This window comes from Euprymna scolopes, chromosome 14 (assembly GCF_053919585.1).
Source record: "Euprymna scolopes isolate OS-2025 chromosome 14, ASM5391958v1, whole genome shotgun sequence".
Classification (NCBI taxonomy): Eukaryota; Metazoa; Mollusca; class Cephalopoda; order Sepiida; family Sepiolidae; genus Euprymna; species Euprymna scolopes.
The window spans coordinates 150,184,936-150,207,985 of NC_136495.1; the positions used below are offsets into that span (position 1 = coordinate 150,184,936).

A 23,050-nucleotide genomic window follows, 5' to 3' on the forward strand; every position below is an offset into this window, starting at 1 on the left:
AAAAAGGTTTTGTTATAAATTTTGATTTTCTCAATCTTTCATTTACAAAACTCTGTTACGTTTTTAGTTAACACTTGCTATTTAGTGAATCTTTTGTTCTCTTAATGTTTCATTTATTTCCATTTTATATGCATATATGTCCGTATATATTTTTCATTTTCTTTCTCCACTAAAAACATTACGTTTATACACAATTTAAATTAAATATTGGTGTGATTCTCAGCCATACATGTAGACATTATCGTCATCCAAAAATAGCCTCGGTCTAGGCTAGGGACTATGCCACAGACTCACAACATAACAGGACAGACAATACACAGCTTTTTACTCACCATTTGCTGTAAACTGTAGTAGGTTAAGAATATAAGAGAGATTCTTCATATTACAAACAACATGGAGCCTGTTGGTTGGTTGGTTGGTTGGTTGTTTTTGTTTTACAGCATATCAACTCTTTGAAGGTTATTTAATGGCGAATCCAGTTATTTTGAAGAATAATTTTTTAATAGAATATATTTTTTTTAGTCGGTTTCTATTTAACCCATAGTTGGGACCCTAACAGGTACTACCACTCCAGGTCAGAGTGGATCTGGGAGCAATGGCAATTAAAGGGTGGCTCCATACTCCCCAAAGCCCACAAGCTGGGGCCTCTCCATTGGATATAGTTTAAGGTCATATCCAGGACCGTGGAGCCTGTAGCAGTCACTATAACATACTATTTTCTTTTGTGGATTATGCCCCTTTGCTGATTGATGCGGGCACACACTGAGCAGTTAGCTAGTAAGGAGCGCAGACCAATAAAGAAGACAGACCTCTCTCCTCTCACTCTCTGCTCACTGAGTCCCCCCAGGCTATGAAGACCTCCTCTGGACAACCTGGGGACATTTTAAGTTTTTTTTTCCCAACATAAGAACATCCTAGAACTTTTTGCTCCTTTCCTTTCTTTCATCTCAAACGCAGTCTTTCTTCTTTTGAAATAAAACCTTTTCGTTGTTTTGCTTAAAAAACAAGTGTTAGTTAATTACTCTCTGGTCTGATGGTAATCTAACTAACATGTCAGTGTGTCAAACATGTGTATTGCCATCCCTATTCTATGCCTCTGAAACATGAACCCTGTACCAGTCACATGTGGAACAGTTCGAGAGGTTTCATCAACACTGCCTTAGACACATTCTTGGTTTAAAGTGAGACAGTTTTGCCCCTGATACATGTGTTTTAAATAAGTATTGCTGCAATTGTTATCAAGGACTAGATGCATTGGGCGGGTCATCTTGTACGGTTTGATGACTATCGACTCCCAAAACAGTTGTTTTATGGTGAGCTCCTTCTTGGCAAAAGACCCCAGCACAAACCCAAAAAACATTTTCATGATAGCATCAAGGAGAGTTTGGTGAACTTTCAAGTTCCTGTTGATAGTTGAGAGTTCCTAGCATCTGATCGCAAGCAGTGAAGGGCACGGATATACAGGGGCACAGAGCACTTTGAAGCATCCAAGATAGACCTATAGAGCTCAAGAGAGCATGTAGAAAACACCAAACCTTGCCAAACCAATCATGGAGATCTGTGAGGTGTGTGACTGGGATCTGTTTTCCAAGGCAGTTCTTGTTAATCACATGAAAGCGCACGATGATACAAGTTCCGTTGCTGTTGATTTCATCCAAACCAATGGCCATCATCAGTGCCATGTCTGTTTAAGGATGCGCAAGGTGCAGGGAGGATTGCAGTCATCGTCGGGTACATGGACATTCAGTGACTGAAGGAGTGACACTCTGACAAGACGTCGTAATCATCATATTATGCAGGGGAGATAACTATTATCTAAGTAGAATAAGAATTTTCAAAATTTTTAATTAGAACCTCAATTTACACAAATTTATCGCAATAGAAATAAAGTTTTTGATCTGCTACGAACGTACACAGTGTATTTATCTTTTATTCATGAATTTATTAAAAAATAAAATTGACCAAAACATCAGTTGTTCAAAACATGCATTCTCTAAATCGCAGTGTCCAAAAATTATAATTAAAAACAATAAAGGAATCTTGAATGTATATGATGTAGGGGAGATAACTATGACCTAAGTTTGGATTGTTCAAGATATTGGATAACTACCTCAATTTTATCCAATATTTTGCAACAGAAAAAATATTGATCTGTTCTGAGCATATGCAGTTTATTTATTTTTTTTGTTGTGTTTCTGAATTTATTTTTTTAAATAAATTTAACAGAAAGTAAACATTAATTTTTATCACCTCTTTTTTCGCCGTCGTTTCGACGAAAGTGGAAACATGGCGTCCAGTTTTAAAAAATCCAATTCTGAACGCTCAAAAATCTTACAAATTGCAGGAACGAAGCCATCTTTATTCAATAACCAACTTTTAATATCCACAGGTGTTCCATCATTCGACAATATCTTAGGTAAGTTGCATGTCTTTATTGCTAAATTATATAATTTTGGAATTTTTTTTTTAATCACGTGTCTTGCTAGTTTTGATTGATTAAAGTCCGTTCGCTTGAAGATTGTAATTTTCATGATAAAACAAAAGCAAAATTAATTTAAAGTGTATTCTTTTTTTATTATTTGCTAAAATATTAATTACCGTCTGGAATGTTATAAGAGTAGGTTTTAAAATTGGATATGTTACCATTGCGACATTTAGATACGAAACTAACATTAGCTACTTGGTACTTGATGCATCGCGCAGTCATTCATTTTCGTTGTTAAACATTCAAAATCAATACAGTATAAATATCGTTTGTTTTTTGCATTTTCAAACTTAAGTTGCTCTTTTTTGATATCCTTATTTAATGTTTTTATTTTATGACTTTTTCATCAATTGAATGATGACACCTAATCGATTTAGTTTGACTGGCTTATACGCGACCATGTGTTTTTCTTGACATGAAAGTATTTACGTTTTTTTTTTTTTTTTTTAATGGTGTCGACAATACTACCCGAACGTTTGTTCAAGTATACAATCAACTTGGCCTTTTGGGCAAGATCAAAGTGCAGTATCTGTTCTTCAGATGCTGCACTGCTGCACTTCCATTTCTTGTTCTCTTTCGATGAAGGAGCAGTCCTTCACGACTGAGACAATTTTTTATTTTTGTACCTTTTCTCCACGTTAAAAAAACGACCCTGGTGTTTAACTCTGTCCCGTGGGGAGGCATTGTAAATAGGTACAATCAAATGTTATCCCCAAGTTCCGCGTGCGAGCATATATATATATATATATATATATATATATATATATATATATATATATATATTACTTTCGGTTTCTGTTGGCCGTTCTACTTCACGAAAAGTCGTTTCTGCTTAATGTTTAGCAGTTTAAAAATACTATTTTATTAAAAAAAAACCAAAAAAAAAAAACCCCAAAACAAAAAAAGTAAAGTTCGTTTTCTTATTTTAAAACTGGTAAATATTAATCGATAGGCACTTCCAAAATTCACCACAGAATTACCCCCTCGATATGTACCACGATGTAACTGTAAGTTAATATTATCAATATTATACTAATATTTAACAAAAACAAGATAAAGCAATATCTATTGATAGGACACCAAATTGCAGTTTTACATTTTAGTTTGCATTTTGAATGTTTTGCTGAATGAGTGCTTGTAAGGAATGGGCACCCAAAGAACTTCAGTAGTTAGGAAGTCAGTTATTTTATATTATTTTATATCTTTATTTTATTTATTTTATTTTTTTTTTGCAGTGCAAACTGTCATGTCGATTGGGTTTTGTCTTTGGGATTTGTTTTACTGTACACATAGATTCGAAAAAGTTGTCACAAAACAAATATATAACAAATAAATGTTATCAAAAGCAAGATAAGTTACTTTTCTACCTAACTGGATATGTCTTTAGTGTTTATATTTAATATAACATGTTTATTCAGCTTGAAAAACATACAGTGTTTACCGATGTATTGGAAAATTTAAAATGGCGGCCGACTCTCTCTTTGAGGTGGTAAGTTTGGGAGAATGAGTTATAAATAAAAAAACAGACAAAATACTGTTAGAAACTCACTCAATATATGTTGCCGTGACATAGGCTGACATATATTCGACGGGTTTTTAACTATTTTGACTTTTTTTTATTTATAACTCATCCCCCCCCCCCCCAAAAAAAAATTTCCTCTCTTTCTCTCTCTTACTTTCCCTCTCTGTCCTACTCTAACCAAGTCTGTCGACCTGTTCCACAAACCCAAAAAACTCAACATGAAATATCTTAAAAAAAACAAAAAAACGAATGAACCTACAACCCCATCCTCCAACGTAGACCCCTATCATGTCTCCTTCTCCAACATCAGGGGTCTACGTTCCAACCTTCCAGAGGTTGAAACCCAATTACAGGAGACGAAACCGGACTTACTCTTTCTAAGAGAAACTGGCATAGGGCCAACCACTTCCCTAGATGAGTTCATAATTAACGGATACTCTAACCCTCAAGATCGACATGGAATATGCGCCTACATTAAAGATGGCTTCCTGTGTGGTGAAGATATCTCCAGAGAAGACCCTAATTTACCTTATATGTGCTTCCGGGTTGCACTTGCTTACACCACCGCATTCATATTTGCTCTCTATCGCCCCCACAACAGCGGGGTTACTGTCCTTAAGAGTATATCTGAGAAAATTGACCTCATCCTGTCTGCTCATCCTTCAGCTACCATTCACATTTGCGGTGACTTCAATGTCCATAATGTGGAATGGCTGACCCACTCAAATAAGACAGATGATGAGGGGAGGTTTTGTCATGATTTTGCCATTGCCTATGACCTCACTCAGATTATTCATGAACTCACCCGTGTGCCCGATACTACTGGTAAGTATGCAAGCCTTCTAGACCTTTTTCTCACAACTTCCCCTGAGCTATCTATCTCTCCACTAATCACCATATTATATATCGATACTCTATGGCTGACTAGGATAGCTTCCATACATTCATATCTGATCTACCTCTGCATTCCATGTTTAAAAAGGATGTGTTCTCTATAGTATCAGACCTGACCGAATGGTTAATTGTAGGCATAGACCGATTCATACCAGCCAAAAAATTCCAACTAAAACCTAATAGCCAGCCATGGTTCTCCCCTGAATGTGCTGCTGCCATTGCACACAGAAATCACTTTTTACATAGCTAGCAACGTAATAGATGTACTGAGACTAAAGCTGCCTTCAGGACTGCCAGCAACCTCTGTAAAAGAGTAATAAAAAATGCTCAGTCCATCAAATCCAAAGTAGCTGAGCAGCGGCTTGGTTCCCACCAGTTTTGGCAAATAGCAAACAGTATCCTGAACAGAAGCATGCGTTCTATCCCAACCATCATCAATGGACCTGAGGTCATCTCGTCAGCAACAGACAAGGCCAAACTATTTGCCAAGAACTTTGCAGCTAACTCTACCCTCTGCGATGAAGGGTATCAACTCCCCTTATTTCCTCCTACAACAGACAACACACTATCCAACATACAAATATCTGTGCACGAAGTCGCCAAACTAATCAAGGTTCTTGATTCCAGTAAAACAACTTGCCCAGATGGCATTCCAATTATCGTGTTGAAAAAGGTTCGACCAGAACTTGCCCCCATACTTACAAAACTGTTTAAGCATTGACTTAAGGAGAAGTGCTTTCCAACACCTTGGAAAACCTTGTCAGTATGCCCTGTATTTAAGAACTCAGGTGATGTCATCTCCCTCTCAGTACAGACCCAATAAGTTTCTTGTGTGTCATGAGTAAGTTACTGGAATCCATATTAAATAAAGAAGTAGTCAACCACCTCAGCAGAAATAACCTCCTTAGTGACATGCAATATGGTTTCCGTTCTGCTAGATCTAAAGCTGATGTTCTAACAGTTATATCTCATAGGATTAGTGAATCTCTCGACAAAGGCTTCCTTTCTAGGGCAATTGCTCTTGACATATCAAAGGCCTTCGATAAGGTTTGGCATAAGGGCCTACTTCACAAGATTTCCAGCTACAGTATAACTGGAAATGTTTTCTGAATAATTAAATCATTTCTCTCTAATAGGTTTATAAGAGTAGTGGTTGATGGGCAGCAATCAGAGGCCCACAGTATTAATGCTGGAGTCCCCAGGGGTCAATCCTGGGCCCAACTCTCTCCCTGATCTACATCAATGATCTCCCAAAACACATACTTAAATCATTTGTTGACATCTATGCTGATGACACAACCATCTACGGCAACACATCAAAGGCCATAAGTGACAAAGCTCTCTCTGATTCCCTCTCCTCTGATCTTGAGCGCGTGGTTCAGTGGGGGAAGAGATGACTGGTTACTTTTAATGCATCTAAAACCAAGCTCCTAACTTTAGATCATCAACGCTCTGTTCCTCATCTAGCATCAATTGAAATGGATGGCTCTCTTCTTGGAGAGGCTTCATGTTTTGACAAGCTCCTCGGTTTGACCTTTACTCCTGGTCTGAAATGGAACACGTATATCAAATCTGTTGCCTGGGCCGCTGGGAAAATGGTGGTATCCTTCTACCGCTCCAGAAGACATCTCACTACTGATGCAATTCTCTATCTCTACAAAAGCTAAGTATGTCCAAAAATGGAATACTGCTGCCACATCTGGGCTGGAGCTTCAAAAAACAGCCTATCCTGCCTTGACAAAGTTCAAAATAGACTTTGTGGCTTAGTGGAGGATGCTCTCTTCTCTTCCCTGCAACCTCTCTCCCACAGAAGAGACGTTGCGAGCCTTTGTTTTATCGTTATTTCCATGGCAAGTGCTCGTCCGAGCTCCAATCTCTAGTCCCCCCTCGCCAATCCTTCATGATAAACACCCGTCTAGCTAAAACCATTGTCAGTAATTTCCCCCACACTTTATCTGTGCCTAAATCAAAATGTAGATTCCATAAACAAAGCTTTTTTCTGAGAAGTGCACGCCTGTGGAATTCTCTTCCGTTTGCTTGTTTCCCACCTGACTACAACTTGGACGTCTTTAAGTCCAACATAAACAAATTCCTGATTAATCACCCCCTTAAGTAAGACACTTTATCAAATCTCCAATACCAACTATTACTACGATATTATCCCATTGATTATTGTACACAAAATAACCTTTATCCCCAAGTGGCTTCCGGGCCTTGATAAGTGGTGATCCCCCATGTAAAAAAAAAAAAAAAAAAAAAAAATTACCGTCTCAGTGATAGAGCCGGCCGCCATTTTAAATTTTCCAATACATCGGTAAACACTGTATGTTTTTCAAGCTGAATAAACATGTTACATTAAATATAAACACTAAAACATATCCAGTTAGGTAGAAAAGTAACTTATCTTGCCTTTGATAACATTTATTTGTTATATATTTGTTTTGTGACAGCTTTTTTGAATCTATGTGTACAGTAAAACAAACCCTGTCTTTGTTATGTCTATATTTTACTCCTCATTTGTGCATGTTGACATCCTCAGTAAACATAGAAAAGAGGAGTGGAGCTTTTTAAGAAAAAAAAAAAAGTGTGATTGATATTTGTATATTAAAATTAGCGTTTCTCCGTTTGTAATCGGAACTGCTTACGTTACGAATGCAAATCTCTAGATGCCTCCTGCTAAAAATGTTCAAAGCAGTTTATGACTTGAAACCCACTTATATATATATATATAATTTTTTTTTTTTTTTAACTAAGATCAACCCAACCGTTCATATATTTAATGTTGTTTGTCTTTTTACATTTATTACAGTTTTCAAATCATAAATTTCTTCGATAATTTTTTGGGGACTGACTGATAATTTTTTATTCACTATTCTGAGAGAGATGTTTGAAATTGCTAGAAATTATTTTCTTTAAATAATTTTTTTCAAAACCAAAACTCAAACTGAAAATGTAAATAAATATATTTTCAATTGTAATAAATTAGTAATGAACTCGTTTTTAAACTTTTTCATAGAATAAAAAAATGAGAAAGTTATGAAGTAATCGTGGAAACGTAAAAAAAAAAAAAGAAGAGTAATCAGAATTATCTCCCTTTGACTTTAGATTTTCTTCTATATCTCGGTGGCCATGGCCAAGCTAAGAATATTGATGAACATTTTACACCCTTTTATTGCATTATCTTGATCATAAACAGTTTTTAAACACTTCACAATATCTTATAGATCAATTTTACAATAGTGTGTCATCCAACTCAATTGTGTATTTTCAAACAAAGGTATTTCAGGGAAAACATTATTATATATACTTACATGTCATGTTAAAATTAGTATAAATTCCAAAATTTGCGAAAACATTGTCAAGTAGAAGACGTAGTAGAGCTTATTTTTAAAATTTTTTATTTTCACCCCAAACAAGGCAGATTGCCACTTTGATGTAGGGGGCTACTATCAGGGACGTAAGTTGCAGGGGTACTATGTAGGGAGTTTAGCAGCAAGATGTCTGTTCACATTACACTTGAACTTCTGCTTGTCAGTACAGTTGGGGAAGCAGAAAACCGGAAGAGAATTCCAAAGTTCTGCAGTTCTGGGGAAGAAGCTATTAGAGTAAAAGGCTTTCTTACATCTTGGGATCTCAACTGTGTAGGGGTGGGACTTCGCTGCTTGTCAGGGGTATTTTCGTCGAGGGGGTACAAGTGCTTGTAGTTCGTCAGAGCATCCACCGTTAAAATACTTGTAAAATAGGCAGAGGGATGCAACATTTAGTCGATGGGACAGGGACTGAAGTTTAGATGAAAGTTCGGGACCTATCAGGTTGGCGACTCTCTTTCGAACCCTGTTCAGGAGTGAGAGACTAGTAGCAGATGCACCAGCCCAAATGTGACGGCAGTACTCCATACATGGGCAAATGGTGGCTTTGTTGAGGTATAGGATACTTTCAGATGTTAGTAACTTTCTAGCACGATAGAAAAAGCCCACCTTCTTTGCCTTAGCAATAATCTCGATGTATCTATTCCAACACGTTTCCTGTGAATGTTAATCACGTAAGTCATTTATGAACATCAGAAATAACAAAGGTCCAAGAATCGATCCCTGAGGCACACCCGCATTTATATCAAATGTTTTGGACATACGCCCATCGAGGACAACCTGGATTCTTCTCTCATTTAAGAAGGATCTAATTATGCTAAGCATTCGTCCAGTAATACCATAGGATTTTATTTTCATCAGAAAACCATCGTGCCATATCCTGTCAAAAGCCTTAGATATATCAAGGGCTACTGCCCTCCCCTTCCCTGCCTTATCCAGATAAATGTTCAGAGATTACAGTTAGAATATCTGCAGTAGAACGGGCTTGCCTAAATCCATATTGGTGGTCTGACAGAAGTTTAGCTGTAAGATGGTGGACTAAAGCTTGATTAATTAAGGACTCAAATATTTTGGCGAAAAGAAGGAGGAGGCTAATTTAATGGGTTGGTTCCTTCACCAGAGTTTTTGTAAACTGGTACCACAAAATCAGTTTTTCAGCAGCCAGGAAAGCAAGATTCGTTAAGGCATTTCTATCTGTATAAAAGCCAAGTACGTCCAAGGATGGAATACTGTTGCCATATCTGGGCAGGAGCTGCTAAAAACAGCCTATCCTGCCTTGACAGAGTACAAAATAGACTTCGTGGCTTAGTGGGGGATGCCCTTTTCTCTACCCTGCAACCTCTCTCCCACAGAAGAGACGTTGTGAGCCTATCCTTGTTTTATCGTTATTTCCATGGCAGGTGCTCGTCTAAGCTCCAATCTCTGGTTCCCCCCTTGCCAATCTTTCACGAAAAACACCCGTCTAGCTGAATCCACTGTGAAAAATTTCCCCCACTCTTTATCTGTGCCTAAATCAAAACATAGATTCCATGAACAAAGCTTCTTTCTTAGAACTGCACGCCTGTGGAACTCTGTTCCGTCTGCCTGCTTCCCACCGGACTACAACTTGGATGTCTTCAAGTCCAATGTTAAAAAATTCCTAATAAACCGCCCCCTTAAGTAAACACTTCATCAAATCTCCACACTAACGTAATGTACTTGCAATAACCCTTATCCCTGAGTGGCTTCCGGGCCTTGATAAGTGGTGATCACTGTGTAAAAAAAAAAAAAAAAAAAATTGATTTCTTTGATGACAATACTGTTTAGGGAAATTGGCATTTTTTCAGATGGCAACAAGTATTTTCGTCTTTGACATGTTTATCTTCATGCCCATATGTGTGTATACGGCGTTTTTTTTTTTTTCCAAAATTCTTAGAAAATATTTTTCAAGTATTTATTGCCAATGATTTCACACATAAGCAAACATAACTCATGCGTCATACTAGATATCCCAAACTAAAATTTTATTTACATTATACCAAAAACCTTTTAAAGTTGGTAAATAAATCTTTGCAAAGCATAAACAATCGTACACAATTTATTTTGATGTTCAATTAGCCACCGAATTATTACTATTCAAGGTTCATTGGAAATAAACACTCGTCTAGCTGAAACCACTGTCAATAATTTTCCCCACTCTTTATTTGCGCCTAAATCAAAACATAGATTCCATGAACAAAGCTTCTTTTTTAGAACTACACGCTTGTGGAACTTTCTACCGCTTGCCTGTTTCCCTCCTGACTTCAACATGAGTGTCTTCAAGTCCAACATAAACAAATTCCTGATGAACCGCTCTCTTAAGTAATGACACTTTATCAAATGTCCAATACTAATGAATACTGCAACACTATCCCATTGATTACTGTACACAAAATAACCCTTATCCCCGAGTGGCTTCTGGGCCTTGATAAGTGGTGACGTCCATGTAAAAAAAAAAAAAAAATTGCTATCTTGTGTGTTATTGGTGCAGAAGCTAATTTTCACATTGTAGAACTATAATGCAATTTTTAAACAAGTGAAACATCTTCACAAATGCAATGTCAGTTTGTGATGAATTAAAAGTATCAAGCCAATCTAATCATTGGATAAAATCTTATTACTCTTTAAAAACAAACAAAAAAATGTACAAAAATGACGTGGAAGAGTGACTTAAACAGTTCATGTAAGATTCATTTCAACAGCTAACACATTGAATCTTCTTAATATGATTCATAGCACATTAGAGATGTATGTATATTGAACTTTTAATAGTAAATCTTAAAAGTTTTAGTGATAATAATCATTTTATGACATTGGTAATTTTGCTGTCACACCCAATAACTATATTTAAATATTTACTCTTGCTTCAAATCTAACGAACACTTTATTTTTCTTCTTTCAAATAAATCTTTGTAACGCTTTTTATCTTACATTTTCGGATTTTTTATAGTTATTATATTCTGAGTTTAACATTTTGCCAAATTACACTACGGAATTACATGTTCAGAATTGATATTATAATAATTTTAGATACTGCATATATACATGCAGTACAATTAAAAATATTTATTTTCAATTAAGATAAAATAATAAAATAACTACTGACAATTCCTAAGGAAAATCGGACTTATTTTGTTAGGTGAAAGTACAGAATAGTTACAAAACGTCATCCTCCCCATGTTAAGAATGGCTTCCTAAATAATCTAAATAATAATGTTATTATTTCAGCACGATCCGTAATCAGCATGGCTATCCTGTTTTCTTTGTCCAATAAAAATCTATTGATGAAATCTTCATGTATTTAGTAAAACAAAATAAATGGAAACAAATGGAAGACTCTTAGAAAATGTTTGATTCCCTCAAATATTTTTCAAATATTTAATATTGCTTTGGAGAAAATGAAAATTTTTTTTTTCATTCAAATAAACCATTAGAACACTTTTTATATTACATTTTCAGATTTATACTGAATATTCTTATTAATAATGTAATTTTGAACAGAATAAAAAGGAGAGAGGTGCTTCTACAGAATTTGAACTTAACCAGATTGATTTTTTTCAAATTATACCTAAACTTTACTTAGTGTTAGCTTACAGTTAAAAATAACATTCCAGTTCAAATTCTGTGGGAGTAGCCCTTTTCAATTATAATTTTAAATTATACATGTGGTACGGGTAAAAAAAAGAATAAATTACTTCCAATTAAAAAAATAATAAAATAACTAGTCACAATTCCAGGTGAAAATCAGACTCTCCCTCCTTTATATTTTGTTGAAAACTATTTTTTAATGCTCCAAACGAATATTTCTTACAAATCAAAGTTTAAGATGTAAAAATGTTTCAACGATTTATTTGAAAGAATATTATATTAGTTAATATTATTTTAGGTAACATCATGGTCACCAATGATTAAAACTGGATTGTAGTTAAATTTTAAAGATTTTAACAAGTAAATTGATTTTTTTATTCAATAGTTTAAAGACTTCCAATTTTCTTTCAAATTTCGAATTTGCAATATTTATTTATCTTTTTTATTAAATGAAAATGTTATTTTTAATTATATTGATTTTAGTTTTTAATTTATATTTTTTTTATTTGATTGTGTTTTGTTAAATGCATAATAGTTTTTCTGATCCAAGAATGTACTCATTTTATTTTGCTAGCTGATTTAAAATATAGCATAAACAGATCTGATGATTCTGTTTTCCGCCCCCCTGCACCTTGTATCCCTTAAAATAACACACTAGTCCAACTGCCGAACGATGGCACGTTACTTTTTTTTTTTTTTTTTTTTAAATCTTGTTGAACGCAGAGCTGTATCAAACTAAGACAATTGAAGATGGGCGCTTTTAGCAGATAAGTTGTGAATTTGCGATATTTGTTTCTTTCGTTAGATGCAAATGTTAATATTAATTATATTGATTTCAGTTTTTAATTTATATTTTTTATTTTATCGTGTTTTATTAAATGTATAATACTACTGTTAAAATTTATTATTGCAATTTGTTTTGGTCAATTTGCAATTTGTGATTCGATTGCTATTTTCCTCAAAATAAATGCATTCTCCAATTTTGAACAAATGTCTATCCACACATTCTTTTGCAAAAAACAAACAAACAAACAAAAAAACTGTTAACACTATTCTTAGTAGACATTTCAAATAGTTATATTAATATTGGATGTCTTCAAGTCCAACATAAACAAATTCCTGATGAACCGCCCCCCCCCTTAAGTAAGACACGTTATCAAATCTCCAATATTAATGATTACTACGACACTATCCATTGATTTCTGTACACGCAATAACCCTTATCCCCGAGTGGCTTCCGGGCCTTGATAAGTGGTGACCTCCATGTAAAAAAAAAAAATAAGAAGAAAATAAAGCAGCACATAGCGTCGAATATGTTAGCAAAACAGATAGACAATTTTCATTCTTATAGTACAATACTTATTATTATAATTATTTTTTTTTAATGAAGAGTAGACAATGCATTGTAGGTAGCTCCTGTAACTCTTGCTTCTTCTAATTTGTTCCTTAATCCTCGTTTAGAATAAGGGATTTTTCTAGCAAAGAGAGAAAAAAGCTATATTCTAGGTCGGCAGTAATTTTGCATGAACAATTGCCTGAGATGTCAGAAAGTTTTGGTTTCTATGTCTATCCATGTCACTAATAAGGGTGCTAGAGGTAAGCGTTTTAACTGGGCTGACATTATCCGCCTGATAGTCAGGAACCCAAACCTTAGATTAACCACTAAAGAGGCCATCCTATCAGCAGATGCAAAGTACTGAGGCTGCTGCATTGCTATTTGGTGAATGGATTCTTGACCATGCAGTACTTCTGGTGAGGCATCGAGATGCCATATTAGTGGGTAATTGTTATGGCTTTACTTTATCATGGGCTACAAAAAAAGAAATTTCTTTGTTTCTTTTTCTCTCTTACTTTCCCTCTCTGTCCTGCTCTAACCAAGTTTGTTGACCTGTTCCACAAATCCCAAAACTCCAGCATGAAAAGTCTCCAGAAAAAATACACGATTAAACCCAGAACTCCAACTTCCAATGTAGACCCCCACTATCATGTCTCCTTCTCCAACATCAGGGGTTTATGCTCCAACTGTCCAGAGGTTGAAACACAATTACAGGAGACTAAACCAGACCTATTATTCCTAAGCAAAACTAGCATTGGACTGACTGTTTCGCTAGATGAGTTCATAAAGGATATTCTAACTTAATATCAATATCACCATGGGCATGGATATGTACCAACATTAGACATGGCTTTCCATGTGGTAGGGACATCTCCAAATAAAACACTAAATTACCCTATATGTGCTTCCAGGTTGCACTTGCTCACATCACTAGTAGGGAATTCCCTTTTCTCTTCCCTGCAACTTTTTACCCATAAAAGAGACGTTGTGAGTTCATCTCTGCTTTATCATTATTTTCATGGCAAGTGCTCATCTGAGCTCCAATCTATGGTTCCCCCCTCACCAAACTTTCTTAAAAAAACACTCGTCTAGCTAAAACTACTATCAATAATTTCACCCACCTTTTATCTGTGCCTAAACCTAAATGTAGATTCCAAGAACAAAGCTTCTTTCTTAGAACTGCACACTTGTGGAACTGTCTTCTGTTTCCCTGCTTTCCAGCTAACTACAATATGGTCATCTTCAAGTTCAATGTAAACAAGTTCTTGATGAGTTGCCCCTTAAATAATCAAATTTACCAAATTTCCATTATTAAGGATTAATACGATATTGTCCTATTGACTACTGCACACTCATTAACCCTTATCCTTGAGTGGCCTCCGGGTCTTTATAAGTGGTGACTTCTTTGTAAAAAAAAAAAAAAAATTTTTTTTAATGACAACTGTCTGCTATTTTATCACCATTTGGCACATACACACATCGAAATTGAATCTGAATTCCTTATTGATTCAGGAATCACTAAAATTGTCTGCTGCAGCGTCATTATCCATAAGGATTCAATCTGGTAGGTTCTGTTCCTAAAATACTTCATCCAGATGCCAGATCGCGAGAAGAAATCTGCCATAGCAAAGATCACCTTAGTATATTGTCCACAATCTATAGTTGTGTGAAAAAATGCTGGTGGTTGGGATGTGTTATATCTATGCCGAGTCTGCTCCAAGTGCTGAGCTGTCCTCTTCGTCTTAAACTAGTCCTATTGACTGGCACATCTGGCTTCCGCTAATTACGGCTCTTACAGCATTGTGGACATAGGCAGGTTGGTCAATCATGTGAAATAGCATATCTGTCTCGCACATGGCTGTCTGTAAAAATGGTATATCCTCATCTTATTTAGCCGCTTTAAACAAGCAATGTATATCGATGGTGCAAATTCAGCATCCTATTTAAGAGCATCATAAAATTTTTGCAGCACTCGAGTCAATCAAAGGGAAATTAAAATCTTTGAGGTCTAAGTTTTCTAGCAGAATACAGAATCAATCTCTTATCTTTGATGTATGTGCAAAACCTCTTTTTGCATGCGGCTCTTATTTCATCAAACACATGGTACTTGGCTACTCTGTCTTGTAGCTTGACTGATTCCTTGCCTTTCATTCAGTTCCATGAAGCAGTTCAAGTCTTTCATCGTTGATAACACTGAAGCTTGGCTGATCAAGTGGTGAACACAATGGAGCCTTATTTGAGAATTGAATGCTCCTGCATGTATGATGAGACCACCTAAGGTTTTGATGACATCATAATCTTGCAGCTGATGAGTTTAATGGCTTCTCATTTACTACCAGTGCTTCGATGTCAGTGATATTCTCAGTATTCATGCACATCTTTATCATGTCTATGCCATGCCACGTGTACATTTTATCATTTATGATGGTCGCGCTGATGCTTTTGTTCATCCAAGTATTGCAAAGTCACACGCTTGATATAATACAAGAGCAGCCAGAATTGAAGAGTTTTAAGCACAGCATCTCATTCATGCAGACTTGGATGACCAGTCGTGTTTCATTTACATGTTGTCTGTGGAATGCACACAACTTAAAGGCCAAGATGTTGAGAGAGGTATGTCATTTGCATATGCAAATTTTATTTTTGAAATGCTCAGATAAGGAATTTTAAAGGATAAGAGAGAAAATGTGTTTGGCAGGGAGAAACAAAGCAAGCATCCCTGTAAGTGAGGCAGGTTATCTGTTGCTAATGAGGTTTGTGGTTATTGAACATCATTCATTTTCAGTCAAGCAGATAGTTAGTGTTGGTATTCGTTTCCCTGATATCTTTCTAGTTAGAATTCTTTCTAGAACGTCCTGGATATGACCTTAAACTATATCCGATGGTGAGGCCCCAGCTTGGGGACTTTAGGGAGTGTGAAACCACCCTTTAATTGCCATTGCTCCCAGGTCCATTCTGACCCAGAGTGGTAGTACCTGTTAGAGTCCAAACTATGGGTTAAATAGAAACCGACTTGAAAAAACAAAAATATTCTATTAAAAAAATTGTTCTTCAAAATCACTGGATTCTGCATTAAATAACCTGACAAGGGTTGATATGCCATAAAACAAAAACAACCAACCAAACAATCTTTCTAGAAAGACATCGGGTTGCCAGTATCCTCAAGTGAAAGTGTTTCTGTGGAATGAATTGGATTTGAGCCTGGTACACCCAGGTTGTCAGTCTGTGTTGTTAATCACTGAGCCAATGTCACCTCCTGCTGGTGAGGATGTTAGTTATGTAGAGTTTCAGTGTTGAATACATCATCTTTTCCTTGTCTTTAAGTGCTTCATCAATTAAATCCTATTTTAGTCATCCAAATTATTTTGAGTGTAATAATAGTATGTTGTCTTTAGCTCAGGTTCTAATCGCACTGGAAACTATTTTTATTCTACACAGGGCGGAGGGGTGGGGGCGGATATTGGCAAATTCCTTTAATTATGAGGACATGGCACTTTGTTTTACACAGATGTCCTGCATGCTAAAGAAAAACAGACTTTCATCGCAAATATGGCATCTAGACCCCCCCCCCCCGCTTGCTGTCAGACTCAACTCTGGTTCACCATATCTCCTATAATCATGTAGTGTATGTCTTGGAAAGAGGTGACTGACATACTATGAACTAGATATGCCTACGCAGTGTATATTCTTAATCACTTTGCATAGCTTTCAAAGTTTTCCCATATTACTGTGGCTTTCTCAGTCAGTACGAATTTATAAGGATTAGTTGATCTGCTAGTCGTACAAGGTTTTGATGTTGATCTTCAAAACTTGCATGTTTAGTAAATAACGCCTAATGTTGACTTCCATTTCTCATTTTTACTTTTTTTTTTGTGTCGACTCTTATTTATAAACTAACAGACATTGTCTGGAAATAAATGAGGATTTCTGTGTACGCCTTCCTTCCAACCCTAAACTCCGTATTAACATATTTATTTCGATACCTATGCAGACTACGAACATTTTTCTAAAATAGAATTTTCAAGTAAAATCCAAGTTTTACAGTATCTTTTGTTTATTAAATTGTCAGGTGAAAATACAAAATAGTTACAACGGCCCCCTTCCAATGTTAAGAAAGTTTTTCTAAATAATGTTATTTCAGCATAGTCTGTAAACTGCACAAGTACCTTAAGTTCTATTATTTTATAATTCCAAGTTATGAATAAAGTAATCTTTATTGTTTATTAATGTCCAGTGTAAACGTTAACTTAGCATAATTATTGTAAAATCCCTAATCTCTATATCTGTAGTTGCCTATGGACTCTAAAACGACTGAGCCGATTTTTTCTGAAATTTCACACGAATGTACTTTATATGCCTGGCAGTGTTCTTAGATAGGTTTTGTATCGGAATGTCTTTGATAAGTATTGATAATCGATAATAATTCGATGAAAGAAGGAACAGACTATTTTGACCAAAGTTAACGCCTTACATAACCTAACATCACAAGTGAATTTAAGAAGTTTTCTTACCACGGAAATCAAAAGGCCTGGCATCTAAAATCGTTTTTTTTTTTATATGACATGGGCGCGTTTGAAATGATTTGTTTCTGTTTAAAGCACAATTGCACCATGAAACTTGCCTTTTTCATTTTAAACTTAAATTCAAACCATTATTACCATACAAGCAGTAAAATCAGGCACATAAAATCAACAGTAGGTTCTTTGATATAAAAGGGGCATGTTCAAAATAAATGTTTTTGTTTAAAGCACAATTCAAGCATAATACTTGACTTTTTCATTTTAAACTTTAATTCAAGCCATTATATACAAAAAAAATAATTTTCCAAAATCAAAAGTAGGTTCTCTACAGTGCAATGTAAACTACAATGTATTGTGGACTAAGTTATTCCAGGGAAGCATGTGCAGCTTCCTCCCAGTGCACTGCAATGGGTCTCCAACTAGAGCAGGCAATCAATCGATTTGATTAAAAAATGGGCGATTTCACCAATTTCAATGACAATAAAAATATGGAAGTGTGAAACATTCATTAACCATCATTTAATCCCGGGCAACGTCAGGTCTATATGCTAGTACAAAATGAACACAAACATTGGATTTTTAGTAAAATTTTATGCAAGAATAATTATTTGAATCATAGTATAGCGAATCAAATATCAAATTGTGTTTAGATGGATAGCCTTTTCCAAAATAGACAACATTATCAAAAGTATAAACTTTATTATAAACATTAAACGAAAAATGTTATGACGAGGACTGTGACAGTAGAATATTCTTTTCATTGTTTTGACTCTTGAGTATATATCCGTTAATATCTCATGTTTTTATATAGACTGATGTGGTTCTCGGTTGATTAACTGTGTCGGATATATACTCGAGAGTCAAAAGAATGAAAAGAATATGCTGTTGTCACACCCCTAGTTAGTACATATCATAATGAAACATGGCACTTAATGCTGCAATAAAAAAAAAGCTAAAAGTGGTACAGCGCAGAATGGAATGCATTATGCTTGGCATCAGTCTTTGAAAGAAAAAGGAATATCTGAATCAGACAACAAACTGCAGTGAGTGACGTCATCACTACAGCACAAACCACAGATGAACAAGTAACCTATTGAGATAAACAGGCAACAGGTGGCAGAATGAACCTCAAAGTAATGAAAAAGGCCATAAGGAAGGCCAAAAACCTGGTGGAAAGACAATCTTGATAGCCAACTGCGTCCTTCATGGCCATGTCTAGCTAGGACAGAACAAAATGGAAGGACCCCAGGGAGGGGCTCCTCCTTGAAGAATGATTTTAAAAACATGATGATAGGAATTTGTATGCATTTCTGGAGAGACAAAGATTCCATAAATGTAATACAGATTTTTCGTATATAAAAAAAAATCCAAAAATCACGTAAATTGATCAAGCAGTTTTATTTTTAACTGAGAAAAACAAATTTTATGAGTAAAAGTGGAAGGACTGTCTTGCGTCACTATTTTGTAAAAAAAAAAAAAAAAAAAAAAAAAAAAAAAATGAAGATAATTAAAGAATAATTAAAACTTGTGAGACCAGCCTTGTAATACCTACGATTTCCTGTTAATCACTTTAAATTGTTCAAAAATGATTTTATTTTTTTAATAAAAATAGCTTTTTGTTCCATTATAAAGTTTTTTTTTGTATTTTTTTTTTTTTTTTTTCAATATAGAGCAAATTCTGCACACCCAGCAAATATTCTTTCAACAAATAAATGGATGTCTCTTGTTTATTTCCTTATTTAAAATGTAGCAATTCTTTGTAGAACAATACATATCCTGTCTTCTTTCTGTCAATATAATTGTTAGTTAAATCAATAAAACAGCATGTGTAGCTTCTCAGTTGCACATTCCCTTTCACAAACCAGCACTTTGCCAACTCACCTTCTTGATGGTCAGAACACTTCTCTACCTATTCTTGACAACACTGTCTTTCGTAACAGATGCCCATAGCCTATTCACGAATGCGAATCATCTTGGAATAATGATTAATATTACCATTAACTGGCGTCATTATTCAAAACACTGACATACTACTAACATGCTGATTATAAATCTTTCAGAGATGCACTTCGGAGTAAAACTTTTTCTCTCCCTGCTGAACAGTGTACAAGGGAGATAACTAGTATAAAACCATTTGTCCTGACAAAAAATGTCCATAGTAAGCTCCCCTACTTGCCCCAATGATTCATTTCAGACTGTGCAGCTGCTATTGTGTATAGGTAGCAAGCAGTCCAGCATTCCAACTGTCATAAGTCAGCTACAAAAATACAAAAATTTAAAGCATCAAGAAACCACTGCAAAAGTGTAATAGTTGCAGCCAGGATAAATACAAATTGGAATGATAAAATTACCACCCTAGAAGAGATGACATGATTCCATTTCCATTTGATGAAAATCAGGTTTTTTTTTTTTTTTTTTTTGTTGCAGACCATCTACAAGTTGGCTAGTTGTGTACAAATCCCAAGAGTGATAGGAGTCTTCTATCCTGTCTGAAAGTGACACAATGTTCAACGAGTGAGAGTGGAGATGCGTCGCTGTACAACTCATGCTCTCTACCAATCCAAGTTATAACAACAGGACCATTGCCAGCACCCTCAAAATGCATTCCTGAATTCCCACGATTAACAGATGTGCCCAGGGTGATGAAAACAAAGTTTCCAGCCATGGTCTTTGGTGTGGTTTCAAATGAGGGCCCCATCATACCACCTTCAGCTTCGAAGTTGGCTTGAAAATCAACACCAAAGTGTACTTGGATGTGCTGAAGAGTATGGTGATCCTCTGGTGCAGTCAGGTGGCCGTTGGCAGACGCTGGGTGTGACAGCAGGACTCAGCGCTGGCCCACAAGTCCAAAGAGATGCAGGCTTGGCTTCAGAAAGAGTGCTACGACTTTGTACCCTTCTGTCACTGGGCCGCCCCCCTCCTCCCCCGACCTGAACACGGTGGACTACTTTCTTTGATCATACATCAAGAATATCACCAACATGACCTCCCACAACACCAAATCCAGCCTGATCACCAAGTATTCGCTGAGCTCTCGCTGGTGCTTGTGGAAAAGGCATTCTCTCAGTTTTAAACCTATATAGATGTGGTGATTGAGATTGAAGGCAGCTGTATTGCGTAGGTGTCAGCTCTACTACATACTCAAGTTACCTGAATTGATTTTTTCAATAAAAATTTAAAAATAAAGCTGTAGTGTTGTTTTCTTTAGGGCGACAATTTTATCGTTCCACCCTGTATATTGTGGTGACTAGAAAATGCATTGAGCTGCAGAAATTATGAGATTGTGATTTCTGGAAAATCAAAAATAGTGTAGTAACAATACGTAATCGGTTATTCCCCAACTATCCACCCACCTTGATGATGCTTGCATGTCAACAGATAAGGCTGAACTATATGCCCAATGGTTTGCCTTAAACTCTACTTTGAACTCCACAAACCACTCTCTCCCTCATTTCCCATTATGGATGGAAACCACATTAGAGAATGTGATTATCACTGCTTCCCATATTCTGGATATCATGAAATACCTTGAGATCTCCAAAGCATGTGGACCAGATCTTCTTGTTGATCTTGCTTTTCTGATAGCTGGAAAATTGCATCTATGGTACCAAGTTTCAAGAACTCTGAAAGGACTGACCTGGCAAATTATTACCCCCATAAGGTTCCTTTCAGTCCCACTCTTCGTTGAAAATCTTTGAATCATTAATCTAGTGATAGTCCACAACTTTGTTCATGCTAAACTGCTGACAAAGGCAAACACGTTCTACTGCAGATATCCTAATAATTATCTCTGAACATATATGTTATATATTCGTTATCATCGAGGTTATCCTTGAGGGGTACCAAATTGAGCTTTCGTTACATTTGAATATGTTATATAGAGTTCTTCATTTAGGGGCACTTTTTACGTTTGGGTGTATACACTGTATAACATCAAAGATTCCGTGTGATTGTCTCTAATATAAATGGTTGTGTGTTTGATTATCATAAAGGGAAACGTGTGTGTGATATGTAATTTCTGAACCTACCTCTGCTTCTTCTCGCTGTTGAACCATCTGGAAATTTCTCATCCTGGAGGGAGACTTGATACCTGTTTAACGAAGATTTATCACTCCAAGACGATGAAATGGTTTTATAGTTTTTTATTTCACTTTCCCCAGAGGTTCTGCAGAAGTGGAAGTGAAATCGGCTTGTGTGAGTTCTTCTTCACACACGTCAGCGTTCGTCTCCCCCCCTCCCCAGTTAAGAGGGGGAGACCATGGAAAAACGTCCGTCTTCTTCAAAGCTCAAATCAAATCTCACAGATCTAGCCCACCTGCCTGACCACGTCACACATACGTAATTTGGTCAGCTGACCTTTGATTCTGGTAAACGTGTCTACCTCCACGTTTACTCTCCTCTCCTCTCTCTTTCTCTCTCTCTCTCTCCCCCTCTGTCTCTCTCTCTCTCTGTAACATATATACCATACACTGGATAAGATCGGTGAAGCTTGGCCAGTAGCACTTAATATATTCAAGGTCTGGCAAGAAGGTCTTTGCTGGAAAATTAATTTGTATGAAATTACTGGATGAATATTTAATATTATCAGATGCTTATTAGCTAAAAGAAAGATCCAGGTTGTTCTCAATTGCCGCACATCCAAACCACATTAATGTGGGTGTGCTCCAGGGGTCAATACTTGCACCTTTATTATTTGTGATCACTGTAAATGATTTCCTTGATGCAATAATGATGGGTATGTTTGCTGCTGACACTATGCTCTTTCTTAACACAGAGACAAATTGAATACACGTATTCAAGGCAATACGTAAATCCTGAGAAAATGTCATTCAATGTTACGAAAACAGAGCTTCTTTTCTTTAACAATTATAAGAAATCTTTTCATCCACTGGGTGACATAACTAATAGTAGTCTTCATAAAGTTCATCATTCAAACTTCTCAGCCTAGCATTTACAGGATGAATTGAAATATATAGATGTTGCTAAGTCTGCTGCAAAGAAGATGGGCTATTTCTACTAAGCTATAAACCTTTTCACACCTGCCAATATCTTTATAATAGACACCGCCAAAAACGGCCGAAAAATCAAGTTGTTGTTGTTTTTTAAAACGAAATTACATTTATTAAAATCCATTATTTCTGAGTAACTTTTTTTTTTCCACAAAGATAAAACCCTGAATTTTATCATATAGAAAACAGAATAATGTAAAACTTTTTCTACTATTTTTAATTAAATTTTAAATGTTAAATTTTCCCAAAAAGTTAACAATTGACATTTTTTGTCTTGCACAAAAAACGTACATAAATATTAAAAAAAAAA

General features: G+C 35.8%; 1 protein-coding gene across 2 annotated transcripts in view; it reads left to right on the forward strand.

Annotated features, from left to right (window-relative positions):
• The first annotated feature begins 2,109 nt into the window (after positions 1-2,109).
• The window catches only part of LOC145293291 (elongator complex protein 4-like), a 328,271-nt gene continuing 307,330 nt past the window's right edge, over positions 2,110-23,050 (forward strand). The window contains exon 1 of one of the 2 annotated variants that reach the window (XM_080139896.1): positions 2,110-2,416. In XM_080139896.1, the coding sequence (XP_079996022.1) occupies positions 2,287-2,416 (130 nt within the window). In that variant the 5' untranslated portion in view covers positions 2,110-2,286. Of the gene's footprint in view, positions 2,417-3,368; positions 3,493-23,050 lie in introns of those variants that run through there. The other variant, XM_080139898.1, reaches the window with a different exon arrangement.